The sequence below is a fragment of the Mustela nigripes genome, chromosome 2, assembly GCF_022355385.1.
Source record: "Mustela nigripes isolate SB6536 chromosome 2, MUSNIG.SB6536, whole genome shotgun sequence".
Lineage (NCBI taxonomy): Eukaryota > Metazoa > Chordata > Mammalia > Carnivora > Mustelidae > Mustela > Mustela nigripes.
In genome coordinates this window covers 205,572,517-205,599,358 of record NC_081558.1, presented here as the reverse complement: position 1 = coordinate 205,599,358, position 26,842 = coordinate 205,572,517, and the positions used below count along the sequence as shown (strand labels likewise).

General features: G+C 35.4%; 1 protein-coding gene across 1 annotated transcript; it reads right to left on the bottom strand.

The window, feature by feature from the left end:
• Positions 1–4,162: 4,162 nt before the first annotated feature.
• LOC132010645 (keratin-associated protein 6-1-like) lies at positions 4,163–4,603 on the bottom strand. The gene has a single exon (XM_059388388.1). The coding sequence runs from the start codon at positions 4,601–4,603 to the stop codon at positions 4,163–4,165; it is 441 nt and encodes a 146-aa protein (XP_059244371.1).
• Positions 4,604–26,842: the final 22,239 nt, after the last annotated feature.

Genomic DNA, 26,842 nt, shown 5'->3' with positions numbered 1-26,842 from the left:
TTTGATATTATTCTCTTATAAACAATATATAGATGGGTCTAATTTTAGCAAATTTGATAATCTCTTTTTTCATTGATTATTTGAATAGTCACATACTATTTAATTATTGATATGGTTGGAATTAATTCTAACATTTTATTATTTGTTTTTGTTCTTCATTTCTCAGTTCCATTTCACTGTCTACTTTGTATTATTTGAGTGTCTTTTAAAATTAGATTTTTAATTTATCTAGTGACTTTTGTTATATCTCTATATTTTTTAGTGGTTAATCTTGGGATTGAAGTATACACAACTAACATTTCACAGTGTTCTCAGAGCTCATATTTTGCTACTTTAAGTAAAAGGCATAAGCCTTACAAGCCTAAATATCTCTTTACCATTGCCTACTTATAATACATTTATTGTGTGTGTGTGTGTATAATGTATACATACCTTGAAACCCCCTCATTCAATATTTTAACACTTGCTTTTAATAGTTGCATATATTTTGAAGAATTTAAGAGGGAAAGAATAATCTAATAATCTATTTACCCAAATGTATAAAGATTTCTATTGCTTTTCCTTTATTTCTGAAGTTCCAACTATTATTATTTTCCTTTAGAGTGAAAAATTTCTTTTAACATAGCTTTTAGAAAAAATCTCCTGGACACAAATTCTCTTAGTTTTCCTTTAACAGAGAAAGTGCTTAGTTCACTTTCACTCCTAAAGCATACTGTTAAGAATAGACTGTGGGATTCTTTTCTATCAGCACATTAGGAATATTTTCCATTGTCTTTTGGACTCTGTTTCTGACCAAAAAATCCATCATTTCCTATATTTAACGTATTATTTATCTCTAGCTGCTTTCAAGAATTTCTCTTTTTTTTTTTTTTTTTTTTTTTTTTTGTTTATGATGTCTGTGTGTCACCAGCTAGAGGCCCTAAGACCTGGCCTTTATTGCCCACCTTCTTGTACTCACTAACATTTGTCTTAAACATTTTTCACTAAACTCTTCTTTCAGGGTTTCTCCTTTACTCAGACAAATGAGACCCCAAACCACCCCAGGTGAAGGCAACTGCCCTGACAAAATCTCCCATCTGTCCAGAACATCCAGACTCTTTGAGCTAAACCTGATTTGTACCTGTGCAGATGAACCAAGGATGACCTCTGGAATGACCTACAATCACCTTTATCTCATTATAATACTTATATCTCTGCCCAGTGAGAAGACTCGGGCTAATTTACATAGCATATGATGTATGTTTAGGCATGTTTCCTTAAGGTGTATGAGCAATCTTGTGCCTGCCTTTACATACACAACAAGTCTTCACTATCTAAATATTCATCATAACCCTAAACAAAAAGAATCCGTTCACCTTCTCTTGGGGCATCATGGCTTTGGAAGCCATTCCCTATGATTCCCTTATTTACTGCAAATAAATTTCTTTGTGTGACAACTCGACCTCGTGCAGTTTCTGACTCATCAAGGAGCAAACTCACTTTGGTTCATTTACATATGGACATAATTTTTTCAGTTTATTCTAATTGGGATTTACAACTTTTTGACTGTCTAAATGTGTGAATTTTACCAAATTTGAGAAAATTTCAAGCATTATTTCTTTAAATATGATTTCTGTGTCAATCTGTATTCCCCTGCATTTGAGATTCTAGTGCTATGAATGTTAGAAATTTTGGTATGTCCTACAAATTCCTGAGACTTTTTATTCATAGTTTATGGTTGGATTCCCTTGGTTTTTGTTTTTGTTTTTGCATTCTGTAATTTCTCTTGATTTATCATCAGATTTTCTGGCTCTTTCCTCTGAGATCTCAGTTCTGGTAGTGAACCCATCCAAAGGATCTTTTTTTTAAACATTTCAGATATTGTATTTTTTAAGTTATAAACTTTTCATTTGGCACTTTTTACATTCTATTTCTCTGTTGAAGATCTCTTCTTTTTTTCCTTTTCTTTTCATTCAGTGTTTATCTGTACCCTATGGATCATACTTACAAAGTTGCTTAGGAGCACCTGGGTGGTTTAGATGCTTAAATGTCCAACTCTTGATTTCAGTTCAGGTCATGATCTCAGGGTTGTGAGATTGAGCCCTGCATCTATAGTAGTCTACCTATTGTTGTTACCACAAACTTAACAACTTAAAAATCACACGTTTATTATTTCACATTTTTTGTTAGTCTCTGCTCAAGATAACATAGCTGGCTCTGCTGCTGAAGGATTTCTCAAAAGGCTATAGTCAAGATGTCAGCTAGGTCTGAAACCCAGGATTGACTCAAAGATTGACTTGGGAGGGATCCCATTTCTAAGTCCTCGTGGTTGTTGGCACAGTTCAGTGAGTCCTGGATTGTGGGTCTGAGGGCCTCAGTTTCTTTCCTTTTTTTTGACAGAGAGTGAACATGAAGAGGGGAGGGACAGAAGAAGAAGGAGAGAGAAAATCTTAAGCAGGCTCCATACTCAGTGCAGAGCCTGATACGAGGCTTGATCTCACAACCCTGAAATACGACCTCAGCCGAAGTCAAGAGTTGGATGCTTAAATGGCTGAGTCACCCATAGGGTCTAGGGTCTCAGTTTCTTGCCAGCTATTGGCCAGAGGCCACTTTTAATTCCTTCCCAAATGAACCTCCATTAGGCAGCACACAACATAGCTATATTCTTAATCATAACCTGCAAAGAAGAAAATATGTAAGAAGGATGGACATTATGGTCTTAGGCAACATAATCATGAAAGTAATATCATATTACCCATTCACACTTTATTGATTAGAAGATGCCACAGGTGCTGTCATACAGAAGTGAGAGGGGTAACACAAAGATGTGAATATCAGTAGGTGGGGAAAATGTGGGCCATTTTAGTATATTTTCGAGAGTGGGGTATGTCTCAGTTTTCTTCCCCTTTAAGAACTGATCACAATTACTAGGCCTTTGTACATCATATGATTTTATATTTTATCCTGGACATTTTGAATGTTGTGGTATGTTAAAAATCTTGAGATACTGTTATTTGTTGTTATTGTTGTTTTCTGTTAGCAGCAGATTAGCCTGGTAAGCTTCAACCCACTACAACTTCTCTCTCAAAGTCATGAGTGAATATGTTATATATAAAAGTTAAAAAAGAAACCTGAAGGCAGAAGGTAAGATTTTATACGTTCAGCTATGTTCATGTAATATGTTCTCAGGCTGCAATATCTCCTGTCTATTATGAACCTATAAAAATTAGTGTCAAATAACTTGATGAAATACTGATACTAACCCATATCTATGGCAGATTCTATTTTGAACAGAGCAATGGGGCAACATGAACCATATTATTTTCCCCTCCATTCCTAAATACAATTTTCTTTGCCTGATCTGAATGGTTGATAGGGCTGTGAGCAACTAGGAATAAGTCAAGCTAGGGCTCTGTGTGGATTCCAGTGGAGAGAATTGATCTAGGGCTTTCTGCATTGTAGGTTTGGCACGCACCTGGCAAAATCCCATATGTCTTATCTAAGCAGTATAAATGAAAATTATTGATAATATCAGCATTCACAGATCCCTGGCCACCTAAGGGAAGTCAACTTCTCCCCAGCATGCCAGGTCCCTATTGAGATTGGAAGGAGCCTGAAGTACTAATTAAGAAACTGTAGAAATCTATAGGCAAGAAATATAGAACTAAAATCATTATAAGAAAAAAATGTGTTCCCCTCTCTTTACCAGACAAGAAACTAAGATTTACAAAGGTCAGGGATTTTTCTGTAATCACAAATATTAGAATCAGTACAGCAAAGATGAGATGAATACCGAGGAAAATTATTTCCAGAAGAAAATTGTTATTCTATTAATAACCCAGAAAATCAAACTCTACATAATAAATTAATTAAACAAGTTTTCTTTTTCAAATTTATAAGGAAATTCAAATTTATTAGGAAAACAGATAAGCAAATTTAGCATAAAATTACAAAAATAAGAGCTATACCAGTATCATCTTGTTGGAACATGAGTTCACAAGTTGAGTCTTTCAGGTATCAAGTGGTATCAGTTCCAGATATCAGACATTTACCAAATCTTATCAGAAGTTTGCAGTGCAAGATAGATTAAACATCACTCGGGGGTAAGACAAAAATTTGTGTGGTTCAGAACTGCTGAGTCCTTAAGTGAAGGTGTGGAGAGTGAGAGTCTCCCATGGTGACCTCAATAGTAGCCCCCAAAGCCAGAGCTGTAGCCAGAGCCGCAGCCATAGCCACAGCCACAGAGGGAACGTGAGCCATAGCCGTAGCCACAACCAGAGCCACAGCCATAGCCACAGCCCAGTCTGCAGAAGCCACAGCCATAGCTGGAGCCATAGCCACAGCCCAGGCCTCCGTAGCCACAGCCTCCGTAGCCACAGCCTCCATAGCCACAGCCTCCGTAGCCACAGCCTCCATAGCCACAGCCTCCATAGCCACAGCCTCCATAGCCACAGCGTCTGTAGCCACAGCCTCCATAGTAGCTGCCACACATGGTGTTGGTTGTTGGTTGTTGAGGTTGTCCTTGGGTAGAGAAGGTGAGAAGTGTCACTTCACTGTGGACATTTTCCCCCTGTGGAGGTCTTTTATATGCTCTCAGAGTGGGTGTCACCACAACACGTGTCATGTCATTGGCTAATTTGCAGGACCACTGTGAGTAATTTGTTGACTTCTGGTTTTAAACATGGCTTCAGAGGCAATGAAGAGATCTGCTTTGTTTCACCACATCTGAACCATTCTTTGGGACATTAAGGAGAATCAGTTGTACTCATGAAATCTTTAATTACCCTTTGTAATCAATCTCTATGGAAAGAAATAACATTTTTATTGACAAACTCTGACCTGCTCCAGATAAATAATTTTGCTTTCTTTGTATTGACATTCAGCAGATCATAGTATTCTCTCTTGACCTTGAATTCTCCATTATTACCTCCTGCTGCAAACCTATTATTTTCCATGAGAGAGTCTTCTCATTTTCATGCAAGAGATGCTTTACCACTAAAAGCCAAGAATTGATTACTTAGTTTCATGATGTTTTTGATAAAAAGCAAATAGTTTAAAATTCTGAAATACCAGGTCTAAGAAAACCAGACTTTCTCATTTACACTAATATTTCTTAAACTTTTAACACTCTATTTTAAGCACGAACTATTTCCCCCATGGTTTCAAATTTATACCCTGAATTCAGAGTCAGAAAAAAAAGAAGAAATGATGAGGTTTTACTGGATTCATGAAATGACATTTTTATGAAATTTTTTAAAAATTTGAACTCTGTGATCTGACTGGAGTATGGTGTTTTTAATTTAAAACAATAATACTTCCAGAGATAACTTTTTGTGGAATCTACTAGATTTTCCCTAAAACACTGGCTTTTGATAAAATATTTCATACTCTGAAAAATATGAGAAATACATTACTATCATCATTATTATTATTATGTTATAACTTTTACTACAATGAAGTTCACTGTTGAATTCAATGATAAAGTCAAATAACCACTCTGAACCTCTATGTTCCTAGAAAAATCGACTCCTGAGTCAGTGGAACACATCTGATAAGCATAAAATGTATGTTACTCTCTGTTTGCACATATTCTCCCAATTTTTCTTCAGGAAAAAATTCTCATTTGTTTTTTTTGTTTTTTTGTGTTTTTTTTAGATTTTATTTATTTATTTGACAGAGAGAAATCACAAGTAGATGGAGAGGCAGGCAGAGAGAGAGAGAGAGGGAAGCAGGCTCCCTGCCAAGCAGAGAGCCCGATACGGGACTCGATCCCAGGACCCTGAGATCATGACCTGAGCCGAAGGCAGCAGCTTAACCCACTGAGCCACCCAGGCGCCCCTCTCATTTGTTTTTGTGTTAAATATAAGCTCCTTTGGAAGCATATTTTGAAATGTATATTCATTCATCTCCAACATTTCTTTGTGTGGACGTATTGATTAATGCAAAGGGATAGGGTTGAAGTATCTCCAACAAGAATCTGAAGAGTGTTGTTTGCTGACCTATCTACAAAAAGTTAGGATGAAAGAACATTGCAGTAGCTTAGAATTCTTTGTATAAGAAAGAAAATCCCACTTAAGAGGATGACAGAGGAACCTGAAGTACAATGTCAGTAACCATGTGCATTACATGGTATTAGAAATAACCAGCTTTGCCTATTGCATTGTCTCCCTTGATAGTAATGGATATTTCTAATTGGGCAAACTAAAATGAGGGAAATCTCAATATTTTTTTTTAAGTTATCGGTGTTTGAGAGGCTTATATATGAACACATGTAAGTTCTGATAGAATAAATCTCTAGTCTCAGTACTGAGTAGGTATAAATAAATCTTTTTAAGGATAGAACTATATGAAAAGAACTAGCTATTCCAAATCAGAACGTCAATCTGAGGACTCAGAATGACTCCAGATTTTGAAATAGTTCTATTATAAGACAAGAACAACACTCTCAGACATTTTTTTAAAAACTTAGTAATGTTTAAAAGCCACATAATTTAGAAAACTAGAATAAGCATACAAGCAAATGGCGAAATCTGGAAAGAGAAAATATATAATTTGTCATGAAAGAGTTGACTTCCAAATGTAAAGATTCATTAAAGGCAGACAAATACTAATATGAGGTAAGACAGGGGACAAATTCAGAAATTCTTCTAAAATTTAGAGTAAAAGCATAATAAGAAAAAAAAGTACAAAAATAGAAGAAATGTGTAGAACATATTCCAGGTATCTAATATTGTAGAGTAAGGATCACACATATAAAAAGTGACAAGGGCACCTGGGTGGCTCAGAGGGTTAACGCCTCTGCCTTCAGCTCAGGTCATGATCTCAGGGTCCTGGGATTGAGCCCTGCATTGGGCTCTTGCTCAGCAGGGAGCTTGCTTCCCCCTCCTTTCTCTGTCTGCCTCTCTGCCTACTTGTGATCTCTCTCTGTCAAATAAATAAAGAAATCTTAAAAAAAAAAGTGACAGAAAAAAGGATCAGAGAAACATTTAGAGAAAGACGTTTTTAGATAGAAGATTCCTAAAACATAAACATATATTTAGTGTCATATCAGACATTAACAATTAAAGGATACTAATATTTAAATGTCCAGAGAGTTTCTTTGCCTTCTCTGGGAAAAATATTACCTAGAAAGATTAAAATATTTTACATTTATACACAAAGAGAAAAAAATCCTGTAGTTATGAGAACTGCCACTTGAGTACATTTCTTCGTCACTACTTATTTGCAGTTGTAAAATGTTCATAGTTTTAGCACATACCAGACTTGTTCTGAGAATGATGTGAGGTAATGCACATATGGGATTTCACACAGTAACTGCTCTGTGGTAAACAGCTTGTAAATGCTATCTAATTGTTATTATTATTAAAATAATAATTATAAATTGTTACAGAGTTCTAACACAAGAATTCCACGAAGAGCACGAGGCAAGAGAAACAGAGAATATTCTTATATATAGGAAGAAGCAGAAAAAAACCCCCATGTGTATAATAGTGTCTGATAACACATACATAGCATTTATTAAATTCCAGGCATGGTTTAAATGCTTTACATATCTTGACACATTTAATTCTCATAAAAACACCAAACTGTAGGTGGTGATTTTTATGTAAGAATAACAAGGCCTAAGAATTTACATAATTTAATCAATGTTATAGGCAGCTCAGTGGAAGAATCTAAATCTCACACAATGCAATATATTTATTCATACATTTTGCCTCATGAGAAAGCCTAGGAGTTGCTATCCCTGTTATAATAATGGATTATTTATAATAGAAATCCATGAATTTAGACTGATGTAAATAACTGAACAATGAAGTGGAAAAACTTCCTTGAAGAATGCCAACTAATATATTTGAAAAAACAAAAGATGAAAATGAGAAAAATCAACATTCGCAATCCATCATCATAATAAATAATTCAGGCAAGAAAGAAAAATAAGTGCTAAGACTAATGATAAATTTGGGAATTTGAATGGAATATTCATGTAGTCACAAAATATCTCTGCCAAAATATTTCTTATTGGCTAAAAGAATAATAAAAGTAACTTTCAGGTAGAGGAATCTGGTACTCATCATATTGATGAAGTGTAAAATTATCCCCATCGGTAATGGAACTCATCAACCTCAAGTGCCACTCAATGGAGTCCAACAAAAAGCAAACACCAACCCTTTCTTTATTCGCTTGACAAAATGCATAACCTTGTTCTAATCACAAGAAACATTAGGAAAATCAGAACTGGGGAATATTCTAAAAGAAAATATCTCCTATAATCTGTAGAGACATTAAAGTCAGGGAAGAAACTTTAAGACAGTGTGACAACTGGGCACATTTGTGACCCTAGATTAGATTATTTTTCTATCAGAGCATTATTATGACAATTAAATTCTTGGAAAGAATATTGTAGAAAGGAAGAGGAGGAGGCAGCTTGGGGTAGGGAGGAAAGCTGAGTTGGCAGTCAGCTCATTGGAAGGCTCAGGAAACAATATGGAAGATTCGAAAGCTGGAATTTCCCAGAAGAATTGTTGGAGGTTGGGGCAAGAAGGTGTGTCCTTATACCCTCCAAGTGATCAATCATGGGAGTCTGGCTACAGGAAGTGGGTGCTGTCTTGTGTTGACAGTGCTCTTCACCTGAAGGTATTCTGTAACACCACCAGCAACCGCACAGTCATTTCTTCATTGCTGAAGAGGAATAGAGTGTTGTTGTACCAAGTGATCCCAGAAGATTTGGACTAAAGGTGATAACACGACACTTAAACTTACATATGTTAGGGGTGATCCAGTTATAAATATAAAAAAAATTAATATAAAGTTCTTAAGTAATTCACCTATTACCCAGGATGCTCACTGATATAATTTTGACACTTAATACTTGGATTTTGTTCTCAGAATTTATCATAGAATACCAAGTTGCCCCCCCCCCCAAAAAGAACACAAAACTGTCTTATATTCACTCAATGCTTGATTGACCTAATTTTGGCACAAATTTCCTTATTTTTAGCATACCCAATGATCTTAATCTCTGTCTTAAAAATATTGGTTTTGGAAATATATGATTATTTTAATTGCTAGAGTCAGAAAAAATAGATCGTGATGTATTTTAGTAAATGATTATCTTGCAATGTTAAAAATGTACTAATGTGTTAATCTCATGAAATAATAAGAGGTTGGGAAGTGCTCTAGATTATGACAGGCAACAAATTGCAAAGTATGGCAGTTTTCACTCATTGGATTCTCTATCAAAAATAAAAGCTATGAAGAGACAGACAGAGAGACAGAGAGAGAGAGCAGACAGGGAGAAAGGGGAAACCAATTGCCAAATCTAGATGAAGAGTACTTAGCTGTTCATTATACCGCTTGCCCAACTTAACTGAAGGTTTGAAAATTTTCAAAAGTAAATGCTGGGAGAAATGAATCGATATAGAGAAAAACATTATTTTTTGCAGTACTGAAATCTGCAGTGAAGCATTTTTTGAATGCCTAAATGTAAGTGACTTCTGTTTGAAAGCTTGAATATGAGTATAAAAAAAGTAAAAGGGAAAAAAACATAAAAAATAAAAATGAAAGAGTGCCACCTCTAGGAAAAAGCATACGACCTCTAGGTAACACAGAGGGAAAGTAAGGACACATAATTATGAGATGTATGCTTGCTTCTGTACTAAGAAAGCAGAAGAAAATGAAAATACAAATTGGGTGAGCAGGAATGGGTAGAAGGAATAAATACAGGAGTGAGACTATTTATTACTGAGTGTATCTTTATATATAGTTTTGATCTCTGAACCATGGAAACACTCCTTATATTTTAAAAACAGAATAAATACACTTGAAACCAAATATAAATGGAAACAAAAGAACTCTTTCCTTAATATAAATAGCATAACTACTCGGGAAGAAAATTAATTCATATCAATGTTGAGCACAATATTCTGTCCATTCTTAGTGGGATCCCTTCTAACGCTAAGAACGCTGCAATGAAATTTTAGCAGGGTGCTCAGGGTATTGCTTTCAGTATGCAATTGAGAGTGAATATTGCACACAGGTTTGAATAGAGTTAATACAGTGATTCTGTTGGGATCTGGAGTTTTCAGTGTAAGAAAGAAGCAACTGTGGCATGGGGTAAAATGTAAAAGAATCTTATGTTTTTCAGTTTTAGTTGGAATTATTCATCATTTGAAGCTTTTAAAGAAGTGAACCAGCCAATATGAATACAAAGCAGATGCTTGTTTGGGGCTGTTAGTGGTGGCATTTCACTTGATGCGAAATACTTAGAGAAGCTAACATGTCAACCAAATATGTTCATGCTAAGACAGGCTAAGTGGCATATCTTGGAAAGCTATAATCAGTAACAGTCTCATCTCATGAGTCTCTAATTTAGAATCTGTTCTCTAACTTAAGTCAATATCTGATTTCTTTGTGTTTCATCGTATGACCTACCAGGTAGGCCAAAGGAGTTTTTAAAAATCTGCCATTGCTTGAGATGGACAAGCATAAATCATCTAAATTCTGCATAGTATTAAAAGAAAATTCTAAGCTTCCAGAATAAATAGGAAAGACAAGTCTTCATAAATAATGGTTTTAAAGGAAAAAAGGACTCTCTTCTGGGTAACGATTTTTCCAGAGATCTTGATTCCATGGCTTCAACATTTTTTACTATCTTGGACCAGTCAAAATGAATTGGGACAGATCCATTATCTTACACTAAAACGCTACTTAAACTCATTCATGTCTAACACAAAAGCTTGAAATACTCTATCAAGAGAAGATAATTGCCAAGTTTACAGATGCATTAGTCACAGAAAATTAGTGGACAAAGAAATGATTATAGCTACAACCATGAAATCACATGTATCACAGGAACAAGAAATCTCAAGAAAACCACCAAGTGGCTCTATGCTTAAATACATACTAGTTGGTAGAAAAGGTGTCACTTAAAAAAAGCTATATGTTTCCAGACACATAGAAGTTAGGTACAACAGTAGGTTTAAACTTCTCTACCTTTTGCATTGAGCAAGCATAGGAAATACTACTACTTCTTCTTCTTCTTCTTCTTCTTTTTTTTTTTTAAAGATTCTATTTATTTATTTGGTAGAGAGAGAGAGATCACATGCAAGCAGAGAGGCAGGCGGGGGGTTGGGGGAGAGAAGGCTCCCCGCTGAGGAGAGAGCTCTATGCAAGACTCAATCCCAGGATCCTGAGATCATGATGTGGGCCGAGGACGGAGGCTTAACCTACTGAGCCACCTAGGCACCCTGGAAATGCTTCTTCTTTGAATATTCCCCAAAACATTGAGGTGCCTGGGTGGCACCCCAGGGTTGGTTAAATCTCTGACCTTTGATTTCAGTTCAGTCATGATCTTAGTGTCCTGAGATCAGCACAGACGCTGCTTGGGGTTTTCTCTTTGCCTGTCTCTGCCCCTCTCCTGCTCCTGGTCTCTCTCCCTAATAGATAAATAAGTAAATAAGCCTCCAAACAGACTAGAATTGGAGAATTCTGGGCCAACTTCTGCATCTTCTAAAGGATTTCGCTATTAAGGTTTGGTATAAAAGTACTTTGAATATATAGTGTTTCCAGGCAATGCTTAACTAAATTGACAAATTACCTGTTTTCATCCTCACAACACACCTGAGTAGCACATGGTTATCAATACCTTACCAAAGCAGAAAAATGAAGGCTTCAAGTTTGATACTTCTTTAGTGTTGCAAATCAAGGATTTGGTAAAATAACTGAAGTAGAAACATTAAAACAAGATGTCTCCCCAATAAGGCAGTTGTTTCCTTTAATTTTTTTTTAAGATTTTATTTATTTATTTGACAGACAGAGATAATAAGTAGTCAGAGAGGCAGACAGAGAGGAGGAAGCAGGCTCCCTGCTGAGCAGAGAGCCTGATGTGGGGCTCGATCCAAGGACCCTGGGATCATGACCTGAGCCGAAGGCAGAGGCTTTAACCCACTGAGCCACCCAGGTACCCCTGTTTCCTTTAATTTATCCAGGAAAAAAAAAAAAAAAAGCTAAAATGACAAACACTGGACTTTAAATGACAAGAAAGCCAGGTTTATTATTCCACACTGAAAGGGTTTATTAGGAAATTAGAGAAATGGTTCCTGCATGAACATCAAAAGGGAGGACCTATGGCAGCACATTCCATTGAGAGACCATAGAGTTCTCAGGATGAGTTTCACAAGCTCCCACTTCTCATGAGGTAAGTAAAGGAAGGAAAAAGATTGCTGTATTTGACCCAAAGGGCTCCTGAAGGCAGCTCTTCAGCAAAGTTCAGAAGCTGTGGGGCTCAGAACTGGTGAATCCCATGTCCAGGTGTGGAAGGTGAGAGTCTCCCATGGTGACCTCAATAGTAGCAGCCAAAGCCAGAGCCATAGCCAGAGCCGTATCCATAGCCACAGCCACAGCCACAGAGGGAGCGGGAGCCATAGCCGTAGCCACAACCAGAGCCACAGCCATAGCCACAGCCCAGTCTGCGGAAGCCACAGCCATAGCTGGAGCCATAGCCACAGCCCAGGCCTCCATAGCCACAGCCTCCGTAGCCACAGCCTCCATAGCCACAGCCTCCATAGCCACAGCCTCCATAGCCACAGCCTCCATAGCCACAGCGTCCATAGCCACAGCCTCCATAGTAGCTGCCACACATGGTGTTGGTTGTTGAGGTTGTCCTTGAGTAGAGGAGGAGAGGAGAAGTGTCACTTCAGTGTGGACAGTTCCCCTGCAGAGACCTTTTATATACCCTCGATGTGGGTGGGATCCACCACAGAAGTCATGCCACTGGCTAATCTTATGACTAATCTAATTAGTTTGTTGTTTCTCAACCATAAAATAAGTCTTAGAGGTATTTGGGAGACTCACTGTGTTTGGCTCTCCATTTGGACTCTCGTCCAATCAAGGGCTTCAAAGAAAGAAGATACACACTCACACCTATGCAGCCCAGCCTCAAATTAGAATTTCATTTTAGCCTCCTATAACCATACTTTTTATCAGGAAAGATACATTTATCAGTCTCAACCTTATTTGCTCCTGGCACTAGTTAGTTTCACTAACGTTTTTAACATTTCATAACAATACTACTACTTTTGACTCTCTTCTTTTGAGCTGAGTCCATTGTTTTCTGCAGAGATTCAGTTCCTTTTCGTACTAAAACCATCATGTATCTTTCATCCCCATGATGTTGATAATAATTCAATTAAATTTTCCAAAATACCAAGTCTGAGCAAGATGCATTATCTTTTTCTATGTGTACCAATGAGTTTAATTCCCATTTATATTCAATTTCTACTGAAGAACTACAACATAAGTTATTTCTTGGAATCCAATTGTTCTGCTTTTCTCTTTCTACATTGAGCATACAATTATACAAATAAGTATTCTCATTAATATTAGAATAATAATCTAAGGAACTGTCCAATAGGTTTAACATTGCATATTTGCATTTACAATGTATTACACAGAGGTCAGTTCCTTTATCGAAATGCCTAGTCATTATTCTCTACATAACTGATCATACTGCATTCTCTTGCATAGCCCTACCATTATTAGTCTTTATTTAAATTAATGTGGTAATTCTTTCCATTGGAAGGCACTGGAAAAGTGAGAATAGTTTCATGTAACAGTTAAAAAAAATGTACCTTTGTGTCTTTACAAGAATGTGTGTGGGGAGCTGTCATCCTCACATCATGTGGAATCTATTAGTGTTTTTGTTTTTCTAGTGATATTTCTGAGTCAAACTATTTTTATGTATCCCCTCATAACCATATGTGGAGACAGGGAGTAAAAGATGATGGACACTCCCTGTATTTTAGTTAACTTTTCTCCATAGATTATAAGAATGAAGGTGCAAAATTTTAAAAATTTTCCAATTCATCTTTTAAGTATATCTAAGGAGTCAACAATGCCTCTTAATAAAATAAATGTTTTCATACTGAGGATCTGATCAAACACATTCAACCTTTCATCTAGTGTGTGTTTTTGAATGTTCTTTCCATGTGTGTCTTTTGGTAGCTTCATTTTTGTTAAATGGGCATCTTATTGTATCATTTTATTCACCATTTAGTGGATTGATATCTTAGAAGGAGAGGACATCTTCACTATATCATTTTCAGATTTTCCATACAGAAATTAAAAGTAGTCTCAAATATCAGGGTCAATTAAGTAATAAGTTAGAATAAGTTTTCAGTAAAAACTAATTTGAATAACATGCTGATCAGTCTTCTTCTAGGTCAAGTTCTTAGAACGTCACCTGAAATTGATATTAGTCAGTTAAAGAAAAAAACACAAAACTATAGTTAACTTTTTTTTTGTTGGTATTTGATTAATATAGCTATAAAAGACATTATTATTCTGTGTAATACAATACCCCTAATAATATTATTAAAGGGGTTATATCTCTATAGAATTTACTTCCTGGGGCTAATTTGTTTCTTTTGAGCAACAAAGTTTCTCTCTGATCATAACCGAGAGCTTGCACCCGAGAAGTTTCCATTAACAATTTGTTTTCTGCTGTGATTTTCTGAACCACATCTAGTTCTGAAGTACATTCCATGATCAAAAGCAGAACAAAACAACCCTCCTTGTGTCCTTGGTCCTTTCCAGCTGCTCTCACATTTTCTTCTGTTTCATTGCAAAATTTCGCGTCTTTTTCCATGGTATCTTTCTCTTTACATCTTTCCTCACACCTTTGGTCTTTTGTCTTCACCACTCCACCAAAAGCGCTCCTGCAGGGATCACCAAACCCCAATCTTGTCAAAACTAGAGAGTCAGTCTTCATTTCACTAAGACTCTGAGTAGCATACAGATTCACCAGCTCCTCTTCTCATTCCTGGAAAACTCCCTGATGCTTATCTATATCCTACTGCACACATTGGATTTAATTGTAGTATCACCAGGTGCTTCTGGTCTAGTATCCCTTTTCTTTACTCCTCATCAGATCTTATTTTCAAATGTGAAGGTGCCCAGCTAGGTGCTTGCCCTGCCTATAGTTTACATTTAAACACTTTTTTTAAATTTTTTTTTCTTTTTACTTTGGTGTAGATAACACACAGTCTGTGTTATATTAGTTTTGTAATATTCAATATAACATTTAAACTTTCTTTCAGGATTACTCTGGATACATTATTTTATCCAATTAATTTCCATTCACATTTCCAATTCTGATATATATCCAAATGTTCACTTGACATCTCCTTAGAGTGTTAAATGTCATAAAAAAATTAATAAAATGAAGCTAAGTTCTAGATTCTTCATAGACTGTTTCCTTCCTTCCTCTTTTCCTTCCTTCCTACTTCCCTTCCTTCCTCCTCTCTTTCCCTCCCTCCTTCCTTCTGCCTCTTAAAGGGTACAAGACATAAATCACTTGGGGTTCCTCCCCCTGGTTTATTCTTTACTGCATTTCCACATTAAGGTTGCTAGATTATATATGACACCCAGTTAAATTTGAATTTCAAATTCAAAATTCAGAATATTGAATTTCCCAAATATTACATGGGATATGCTTATATATATAAATTATTTATCTGAAAATCAAATTCTTATTTCCTATACCTAGTAACTGGAAGCTTAGAAACATAGCCTTTATGGGCTGCCCTGTTATAGCCTTGACTAGATCTATGAGCATCTCTTGGAACACTCTTCCTCTCTTTATAATATACAGAAATCAGTAGTTTTATTGTTCTTCAGATGTAGCAAACCTATTTCCAACTTAAAACTTCTGCTTGGGGGTTGCTGAACCCTTGAAAGTAATAGCAAAAACAGCTAAGACCTTTTCTTCCTTTCCCCTGACCATCTAGTCTGAAGTAATCTCTCACTAGTGCTCTTTTAAAATTTATCTTACCTTGCCTTGATTTGTAATGTAAATAGATTTATCCCTACAGAAATGATCTCCTTCACTTGTCATTTGCTTTCAAATATCTACCTGCATTTCCTGCCCTTGCTCAATCTAGAATTTAAATTCCATAACAATAGGGATCTTGTCTGTCCTGTTCATTCCTCCATTTCCAATGCTCATAGTAGTGCCTGACAGATGATTGATTATTAAAATTTTGACGCATGAAAAGGTTAATAAATGACCAAATCAATGCAATCAAGTATAATTTTAATATTCTTTTATTTTGAAATAATTTGAGTTACCAAAAGTTGCAAAATATATAGAATTTTCCCATTTATTCTTTATCCAGTTACACAACTATGTTACTACTTTCATAATCAAGTACAATTATCAAAACTAAGAAATTAACGTTGCACCATATTCATTTTTTTTATTTTTTTATTTTTTATTTTTTAAAATTTTTTATTTTTTTATAAACATATATTTTTATCCCCAGGTTGCACCATATTCTTAACTAACTTCAACATTTTATTTGGGTTTTGCCTTTTTTTTTTCTTTAGTGTCCTTTTTCTGGTCCAGGACCCAATTCAAGGTCCTACATGGCAGTTGATTGTTTTATGTCTTTAGTCTCCCCCAAACTGGTGACATTTTCTGTATTTTTTTTAACTTTTATGGCATTAACAATTTAAAAAAGTCAAATGTTCTATAGTATGTTATAAAATTTGAGTTTGTTTTCTTATAACGAAGTTGAGGTTATACATTTTGGGCAGGAATGTCAAAGGAGGCATACCTATCTCTTGTATCATAGCAGGGAGTACATGTTGTTAGTAAATCTTTAAAATTTTCTGGAGTAGATTTTTAAGCTCAAATTACTAATACAGTAAATCCTTCCATTTCTATATAGCCATAGTCCATGGATTGATTGGTTGATTGATTGGTTTAAAGATTTTATTTATTCATTTGAGAGAGATAGAGAGAGCAGGACCAATGCAGGGCCAGAAGAAGAGGGAGAAACAGACTCCCCACTGAGCAGGGAGCCCTATGTGAACTTGGCTTGATCCCAGGACTCTGAGAACCTGACCTGAGCCAAAGGCAGACACTTAACTGACTGAGCCACCCAGATGGCCCTGGTCCATGGATTTAAACTTTAGAGATTCTACTGTGGTTTTTGATTATATACAAAATGATAGAAGCATACACATGTGAAGTATAAACCGAAGTGGAAAATACTGCTTCACACACATACAAAAACCACCAGAAACACAATAAAACACATTAATTATTCAGATATTTACAACTGAACCTTGCCATGTTTTCTCTATGTAGTCTACGTGACTTCTGCCCTACCTTCTCCACAAATTTTCCCACCTTTCCTACATCTTTGAAACCATACTTTTACTCCCAAGGGTGCATATATGCAGCTAGGAAGGAGGGTGTTATTAAAGGAAAAAAGGATTTTGAAGAAGTGGAACACGTATGGGTTATGTAATCTCATGGTAGCCAGTAATAGAGTTTAGATCTCACATCTGGAATAAACAAGTCACCAAAGTAGGAGAAAACCCTTTCATTAAAGGCACATGATTTCATTACAGGCATCCTGACACACAGCAAAATTGTCTTGGATATTTTGGTAATGAGGAATTCTTGAGATGGTTATAATGCCAATTAGTTTGAAGCACGAATCCAATAGAGCTTGTGGTTTGCCCTATATACCACTCAGTTGGTGTAGAAAGCCTTGTGTTGATTATAAACTTAAAACTCTAGAAGCTGATCCTGCTTTTCAACTTAGACTTCTTCTTACACTATGAGCTTCTGCAACAATTACTCTGGTGGCCTGGGCTATGGCTATCATGGCTATGGATGTGGCTATGGTGGCTACGAATATGCTTCTTACCGTCCATGCTGCTATGGAGGATATTGGTCTTCTAGCTTCTTCTGAGAAGTTCTAAAGTATGGATTTGTTTAGGAAAATTTTCTATGAGATCCTATATGTATTCCATGTATTATTTATAATAAACTATGTTATAGTCTGTTCAAATAATGACTGTCAAATCTTAGACTACCATGTAACATCAGAAAGCTTTTGATTGATATCACCTGAGTTTTCAACAATTGAGAAAAATATCCATTTGATCTTTACTGTTACATGATTGAACACAAACAATATCCACCATTTCCATTTGAGAAAAATGTCTAAATTCATTTTTCATTAAAAGTAGTGCTTGCAGGGCACGTGGGTGGCTCAGTTGGTTAAGCCTCTGCTTCCGGCTCAGGTCATAATCTCAGGGTCCTGGAATCAAGCCCCACATTGGGCTCTCTGCTCAGTGGGGAGCCTGCTTCCCCCTCTCTCTCAGCCTGCCTCTCTGCGTATTTGTGACATCTCTCTGTCAAATAAGTAAATAAAATCTTAAAAAAAAAAATAGTAGTGCTTGCAGGGCACCTGGGTGGCTCAGTCAGTTAAGCATCTGCCTTTAGCTCAGGTAGTGATCCCAGTGTCCTGGGATGGAGTCCCACATTGGGGCCCTGCTCAGTGGAGACTTTGCTTCTCTCTCTCCCTCTGCCTGCCCCCACTCTGCTCATTTTCTCTCTCATGCATACGCTTTCTCTCTCAAACAAATAACTATCTTTTAATTAAAAAAATAAGTAGTGTTTGCATACCTACAACATTTGGTGTATATTTATTTATCCAGGTTTCACGTGTGTATGTGGCCATGTGTGTGTGTGTATGCATGTGTGTGTGTGTGTGTTTGTGTGTGTGTGGTTTTGACCTTTTTGGTTACCCATAGTTCATAAGTTAGATGGCTGGCTGAATATGGTCAATCTTACAGTGCTTTATTTTTTTTTTAATTTTATTTCAATTCCAGTATAGTTAACATACAGTGTCATATTAGTTTTAGGTGAACAATACAGTGAATTAACAATTTCATACCATTCAGCGCTCATCACAAGTGCACTCCTTAATTCCCTACACGTATTTCATCCGTCCCCCTCCCCCCCTCCATTGTGGTAACCATCAGTTTGTTCTCAATAATTAAAAGTCTGTTTCTTGGTTTATGGCTCTCTTTTTTTTCTTTATTTGTTTCTTAAATTCCATGTATGAGTGAAATCATATGGTATTTGTCTTTGACTGACTTAAATCACTTATCATTATACTCTCTAGCTCCATCCATGTCTTTGTAAATGGAAAGATTCCATTCTTTTTTAATGACTGAGTAATATCCCACTGTATATTTGTACCACACCTCTTTTATCCATTCATCTATCCATGAACACTTGAGGTGCTTCCATGATTTGGCTAATGTAAGTAATGAGGCAATAAACACAGGGGTGCTTTTATCTTTTTGAATTTGTGTTTTCATATTCTTTGGATGAATGTTCAGTAAAATTACTGGATCATATGGTAGTTCAATTGTTGACTTTTTCAGGAACCTCAATACTATATTCTAGAGTGGCTGCATTGGTTTAAATTCCCACCAACAGTGCATAAGTGTTCCTTTTTCTCCGCATTTTTATACAATACTTGTGGTTTCTTCTGTTTTGGATTTTTTTTAATTTATTTATTTTCAGAATAACTGTATTCATTATTTTTTCATCACACCCAGTGCTCCATGCAATCCATGCCCTCTATAATACCCACCACCTGGTACCCCAACCTCCCACACCCCCGCCACTTCAAACCCCTCAGATTGTTTTTCAGAGTCCATAGTCTCTCTTGGTTCACCTCCCCTTCCAATTTCCCCAAACTCACTTCTCCTCTCTAACTCCCCATGTCCTCCATGCTATTTGTTATGCTCCACAAATAAGTGAAACCATATGATAATTGATTCTCTTTGCTTGACTTATTTCACTCAGCATAATCTCTTCCAGTCCCGTCCATGTTGCTACAAAAGTTGGGTATTCATCCTTTCTGATGGAGGCATAATACTCCATAGTGTATATGGACCACATCTTCCTTATCCATTCGTCTGTTGAAGGGCATCTTGGTTCTTTCCATAGTTTGGCTACCGTGGCCATTGCTGCTATAAACATTGGGTTACAGATGGCCCTTCTTTTCACTATATCTGTATCTTTGGGGTAAATACCCAGGAGTGCAATGGCAGAGTCATCGATTCCATTTACTATAGCACCAAGAACCATAAGATACCAGAGAATAAACCTAACCAAAGAGGTAAAGGATCTGTACGTGAGGAACTACAGAACACTCATGAAGGAAATTGAAGAAGACACAAAAAGATGGAAGACCATTCCATGCTCTTGGATCAGAAGAATAAACATTGTTAAAATGTCTATACTTCCTAGAGCAATCTATACTTTTAATGCCATTCCAATCAAAATTCCATCAGTATTCTTCAAAGAGCTGGAGCAAATAATCCAGAAATTTGTATGGAATCAGAAGAGACCCCGAATCGCTAAGGAAATGTTGAAAAACAAAAATAAAACTGAGGGCATCACGTTACCTGATTTCAAGCTTTATTACAAAGCTGTGGTCCCCAAGACAGCATGATACTGGCATAAAAACAGACACATAGACCAGTGGAACAGAGTAGAGAGCCCAGATATGGACCCTCAACTCTATGGTCAAATAATCTTCAACAAAACATGAAAAAATATACAGTGGAAAAAAGACAGTCTCTTCAATAAATGGTGCTGGGAAAACTGGGCAGCTGTATGTAGAAGAATGAAACTCGACCACTCTCTTACACTGTACACAAAGATAAACTCAAAATGGATAAAAGACCTCAATGTGAGAGAGGAATACATCAGAATCCTAGAGGAGAGCATAGGCAGTAATCTCTTCGATATCAGCCACAGCAACTTCTTTCAAGATATGTCTCCAAAGGCAAAGGAAACAAAAGCGAAGATGAACTTTTGGAACTTCATCAAAATCAAAAGCTTCTGCACAGCCAAGGAAACAGTCAAAAAAACAAAGAGGCAACCCACAGAATGGGAGAAGATATTTTCAAATGACAGTTTGATATCCAGGATCTATAATGAACTCCTCAAACTCAACACACACAAAACAATCATATAAAAAAAAATGGGCAGAAGATATGAACAGACACTTCTCCAGTGAAGACATACAAATGGCTGTCAGACACATGAAAAAATGTTCATCATCACTAGCCCTCAAGGAGATTCAAATTAAAACCACATTGAGATATCACCTTACACCAGTTAGAATGGCCAATATTAACAAGACAGGAAACAACATGTGTTGAAGGGGATGTGGAAAAAGGGGAACCTTCTTCCACTGTTGGTAGGAATGCAAATTGGTGCAGCCTCTTTGGAGAACAGTGTGGAGATTCCTCAAGAAATTAAAAATAGAACTTCCCTATGACCCTGCCATTGCACTCTTCTGTTTTGGATTTTAGCCATTCTGTTAGGTGTGAGGTGATACCTCATTGTGGTATGGATTTTCATTTTTCTGATGATAGGTGATGTTGAGCATCTTTTCATGTGTCTTTTGGCCATTTCTCTTTGGAGAAATGTCTGTTCATGTCTTCTGCCCATTTTTAAACTGAATTATTTGTTCTTTTGGTTGATTTGTATAAATTTTTGACTTATTTTTGTTCACTAGTCTTTTATTGGAAATATCATTTGAAAATATCTTCTCCCATTCAGTAGGGTTTTTTTTTTTTAACTTTTTTGATTGTTTCCCTTGCTGTGCAAAAAAGATTTTTTTAAAATGTAGTCCTATTTTTGCTTCTATTTCCTTTGCTTCAAAAGACGTATCTAGAAAAATGTTTGTATGACTAATGTCAAAGGCATTACTGCCTCTGCTCTGCTCCCTTCTAGGATTTTCATCATTTCAGGTCTCATATTTAGGCCCTTAATCCATTTTGAGTTTATTTTTGTGTATGATGTAAGGAAGTGGTCCAGTTTCATTCTTTGGAATGTGGCTAATCAGTTTTCCTAAGACCTTTTGTTAGAGAGACTTTTTCTCATTGCATATTCTTTCCTCTTTTGTCAAATATTAATTGACCATATAACTATGGGTTTATTTCTGGGCTTTTCATTCTGTTCCATTGATTTAGGTGCCTACTTCTGTGCCATTACCATACTGTTTTGATTATTATAGCTTCGTATATAACTTGAAGTCAGGAATTGTGATATCTCCAGTTTGTTTCTCTTTTTCAAGTTTGCTTTGGTTATTCGGGGTCTTTCATTGTTCATACAAATTTTAGGATTATTTGTTCTAGTCTTGTGAAAAATACTGAGAAGATAAAGAATTTGAAGTTTATTTCAGTGAAATTTTCAAAGGGTCAATTTCTGCTTGCATCTTGGATAGAGACTTGTTTTATAATAAGGCAGTGGCTTGTACAGACAAAAATTATGTAAATTTTAGTCTGATCCAAAATAGAGGCAGTGAATGTAACCTTGATTTTGGTAGTCTATTCATTAAAGCTGTTTATAATAGCCTCTCTTAATTCACCTGATTTATTTCTACTAAATAACAATAATCTTAGCAATTATAAAATATAAATCAATTGTATCTATTAGTATTTTAGATTTAGTATTTTAGAAAGTAATGTTGGAATTTGGCAAAATTAAGACTGACAATGTATCCATCAAAATTACTTTCTGAATAGAGATCAAATTATGAGGCTGGTCAAAATCAGCCAAAATTTGAACAGAGATCAAATTATCAGGCTGCCCCCAAGTGCATGTTCCAAAAGCATATAGAGGAGAGAATTAGGTAGATGAGCTTTCTTCTATAAGCTGAAGATAGCACATAAGACTATATGCAATTTCAATTATTATAGATTCACTGACTCTTGTTTTTGTCCTAATATATGATCTATCTTGGAGAACATTCTATATGTGAACTTGAAATAAATTTGTGTTTTCTTGCATTTGGACAAAATGCTGTCTAGAAGAGTGTTAGTTCTAGTTGGCTTATAGTGTTTTGTTTTTTTCTCAAATTTATGTATATTATAATCTTTTATGTAGTTGCTATATCCATTAATCAAAGTGAGATTTTGACATCTTCAATTATTATTATTCCAGTCCTTTTTTTCTTTCAATTCTGTCATTTTTTTTTAAATTTGTTTACTTTGGTGGTCTGTTGTTTGCACCAAGTGTATTTAACACCAGTACATACCTTATATCTTCCTGAAAGATTACCCTACTTATCATCACAAAATGTTCACCTTTATTTCTATTAAGTGTTTTTGTTTTTAAAGTATATTTATTCTGATACTGTTATAGCTACTCCAGCTTTCTTAATAGTTGCTATTTGCATAATATGTATATATATTTCCAGTCTTTTACTTCCAAGTCATTTGTTTCAAGAGAATTTGATTGTTGAAACATTTTTTAAAATTTTTAACATTTTATTACATTGTATTAACATACAATGTATTATTAGCCCCAGGGGTACAAGTCCATGAATTGCCAGGTTTACACACTTGATCGCAGAAACATTTTTATGACAGTTACTTTAAAATTTGTATCATGAGAATGGAAAACGTGATTAGGGTTAGGGTCAGCTAATTATCTTTTCTCATTCAGTTATAATTTTCTTGTTTTTTGGTATGATGGCTATGATAGTAATTTTGTGTATTTGAAGCATCTTGATCTCATTAAAAATTTTTTTTTCAAAAGCATGTAGTCACCCTGCTTGGCCTTATCACATGGGTCTTATGGATTATGATTCATAATTTTCAGAGTTATTGTATTATTTTGGTCTGTTTGGTTTAACCTGCACCACTCACTGTCCCACTGTTCCCTGCCATTGCTACCTGAATTGCGGGAGGAGTTTGGCCAGCCCATTTGCTGTGTATCTTCTGGTGTAATAGTGCATGGTGGGATTCCCCACCTACCTCCTTCACTGCCAAGAGGTCTCTTATTGGAGATGGGAGAGTCTCAGATATGAGGACATGGACTTCCTGGATCAGGAAACAACTCCAATTAAAAAACATATAGATGAAAAAAGAAACCACATGGGAAGTTAGAAGATACTTTGAATTGATTAAAAAAGAAATACAACATTGCAAATGTATGACTTACCACTGAAGAAGTGATCAGAAGGAAATTTATAGCTTTAACTATTTATGTTAGAAAAAAGAACACGTTAAAGATCAGTGCGCTAAGCTACCTTAAAAAGCTAGAAATGAAGGAAAGATTAAATATATAGTAAGAAGGATGATAGAAAAATAAAGACAGGAATGTAATCAATTTAATGGAAAATGAACAAACTATAATGAAAATTAATAATATGGTATTTTTCCTCCTTTGACTTACTTTGCTTAGCATTATCAATCCTCTCTAGCTCCATCCATGTCACTGCAAAGGGCAAGATTTCATTCTTTTTTATGGTTGAGTAACATTTCATTATATATATATATATCTTCTTTATTCATTCATCTTCTTTATCCTATTCATCAGTCAATGTATACTTGGGTTGTTTCCATAATTTGGTTATTAGAAGTAATGTTGCTATAAACATAAAGGTGCATGTAACCCTCTGAATTAATATTTTTGTATTCTTTGGATAAATACCTAATAACACAATTGCTGAAAGTGGGTGAAGAGATGGGTGAAATAAGAGATGGAGATTAGGGAGTACACTTGTTGTGATGAATTCTGCGTGTTGTATGGAAGAGTTGAATCACTATATTGTACACCTGAAACTAATGATACACTCTATATTAACTAACTGGAATTTAAATAAAAACTTAAGAAGAAAGGAATATGGATAATATCCAAAGTTGGTACTTTGAACAAATCAACCAAATAGATAAATTCCAGAGAGATTGGTCAAGAATGTAAGAGAGGGAATACAAATTACCAATAAGAAGAATAAAAGAGTTAATGTCTTTTAAGACTCGACAGTCATCAAAAAGGATGCCATTATTACAAAGGTTGTTATGCCAATAAATTCCACAGTACAGATGAAATGGAAAATTTCCTCTAAATATACAAATTACTAAAATTGACTCCCATCTGAGTAGCACTATATCTAATAAAGTAAAGGTATTAAAAACACTTTTCCTAAAAGAAAATTCTGAGGCCAAGTGTCTTCACTGGAAAACTCTATTAAATATTTATATCACATTCTTTTATTTTTAATTTTTTAATTTTTTAAAAGATTTTACTTATTTATTTGACAGAGAGAGACACAGCGAGAGAGGGAACACAAGCAGGGTGAGTGGGAGAGGGAGAAGCAGGTTTCCCGCTGAGCTGGGAGTCCAACGTGGGGCTCAATGTGGCGCTCAATCCTAGGACCCTGGGGTCATGACCTGAGCTGAAGGCAGCCGCTTAACTGTCAGAGTCACCCAGGTCCCCTTATATCACATTCTTACATGTAACTTAAGAAAATGGCAGAAACTTTGGTACTTGAACCCTAATCTTTTTTCTGCCAGGAGTCATACGGAGCAGAGATATATTACATTTGTATTTTCTTTTCTCTTTTTCTTTCTTTCTTTTTTTTTTTTTTTTTTTTTTTTTTAGTATTTTATTTTCATACCCAGAACACAGAAACTGTTCTTATGAAGAATACATATGTCAATCTCTAACTTTATCTATATCATTTACCTATCAAGGAGATGTAGATGGAAGCACACTAAAAATGGAAGACTTCAAGATACCACTCTCACAAAACAGGATCAAGTAGAAAAATAAGTAAGCAGAGAAAACACTGAAGCAATATAATTAATAAAAGGTAGATATTATGGATATATATCTACCTCTACACTGATAGTAGAGGATAAACCTTCTCAAGCTTCTACTGAAAATACACAAAAAATAATCATATATTAAATCACAAAGAAAGAAATTAGCAAACTTCTGAAGTAAAAATACTGCACAAACACTCTCTGATTTCTATCCAATAAAGATAAAAATTGTTTATGAAAACAAAGAACAGAAAATTCCCTTCACCTGGAAAGTAAATCTTTGGTTAAACAACTCTCAAGTGAAAAAGAAAATATAATATGAAGTTGTAGTATTTCATTTTTAAAAAAAGATTTATTTATTTGAGACAGAGAGAGAGAGAGAACGCATGCACAGGGGGAGGGACAGAGGTAAAGGAAGAGAAAGAATCTCCAGCAGACACCCCACTGAGCATGGAGCCTGAGGCAGGCTTGATCTGCTGATGCTGAGATCATGACCTGAGGTGAAACCAAGAGTTGAATGTTCAACTGACTGAGCCACCTAGGAACCCCAGGCTATAACATTAAAAAATAAATAACAGTAACAAAAATAATAGTTAAGAGAATGAAAAAGTTTTAAGCAGTAATTAGAGAAAAAATCATAGTACTAAGCACTTCTGTCAGTGAAAATGAAAGAAATAGCATAAATAACTTGACATCCCAGTTAAGATAAATTTCATAAAGAATAAGTAAACCAAAGAAAGTACAAGGAAAAACTTTAAATAAGTAAGAGTAAAAGGTGTTAGATTAATATGATCTGAAGAGAAACCAGAGCATTAATAAGTAAGAGTAAGCAAATAAGCAGAAATTAATGAAGTGGAGAAAAAACAACAACAAAAAATTAAATAGCTCAAAATTCTATTATTTGAATATATTAACATTTCTAAATTACTTGCTAATTTCATCAAGGATCAAAGGGAGAAGGCATATACAAAATAAATAGCAACAAAGAAATAAATATTGAAACAAGAAGTTTTAAAATTGGGAAACTTTATTTGCTGATTTTTATGGACATAGATTTGAAAACTTACATTCTTAGGGAAATACAGATTACCAAAACCAATACCATTACATTTAGAAATTATGAAGAGATTAGTTTTTGTAGAACAAACAAAAAATTAAGCAAATGACCCACAAAAAATTCCAGGTCCAGATATTTTTCTCCATGAAATTCTACTTAGAGACAAAATATTATGGGTGTGCTATAAATGGTTCCAGAGCATCACAGGTGAAGGCAAACTTCCTACATCCTATTAGCAAGGATGTATAGAATTGGACAGACAATTATGATTTCTGCCTCTTGATGTCAATGCCTTGTATGATCTCCTCCTCTTGAGTGTGAGCAAAACTTGTAATTCACCTCTAATAAATAAAATATAACAAGGAT

Excerpts from the sequence above, each read along its gene's own strand:
- LOC132010645 (XM_059388388.1), bottom strand. The coding sequence starts at position 4,603 with ATGACACGTGTTGTGGTGACACCCACTCTGAGAGCATATAAAAGACCT.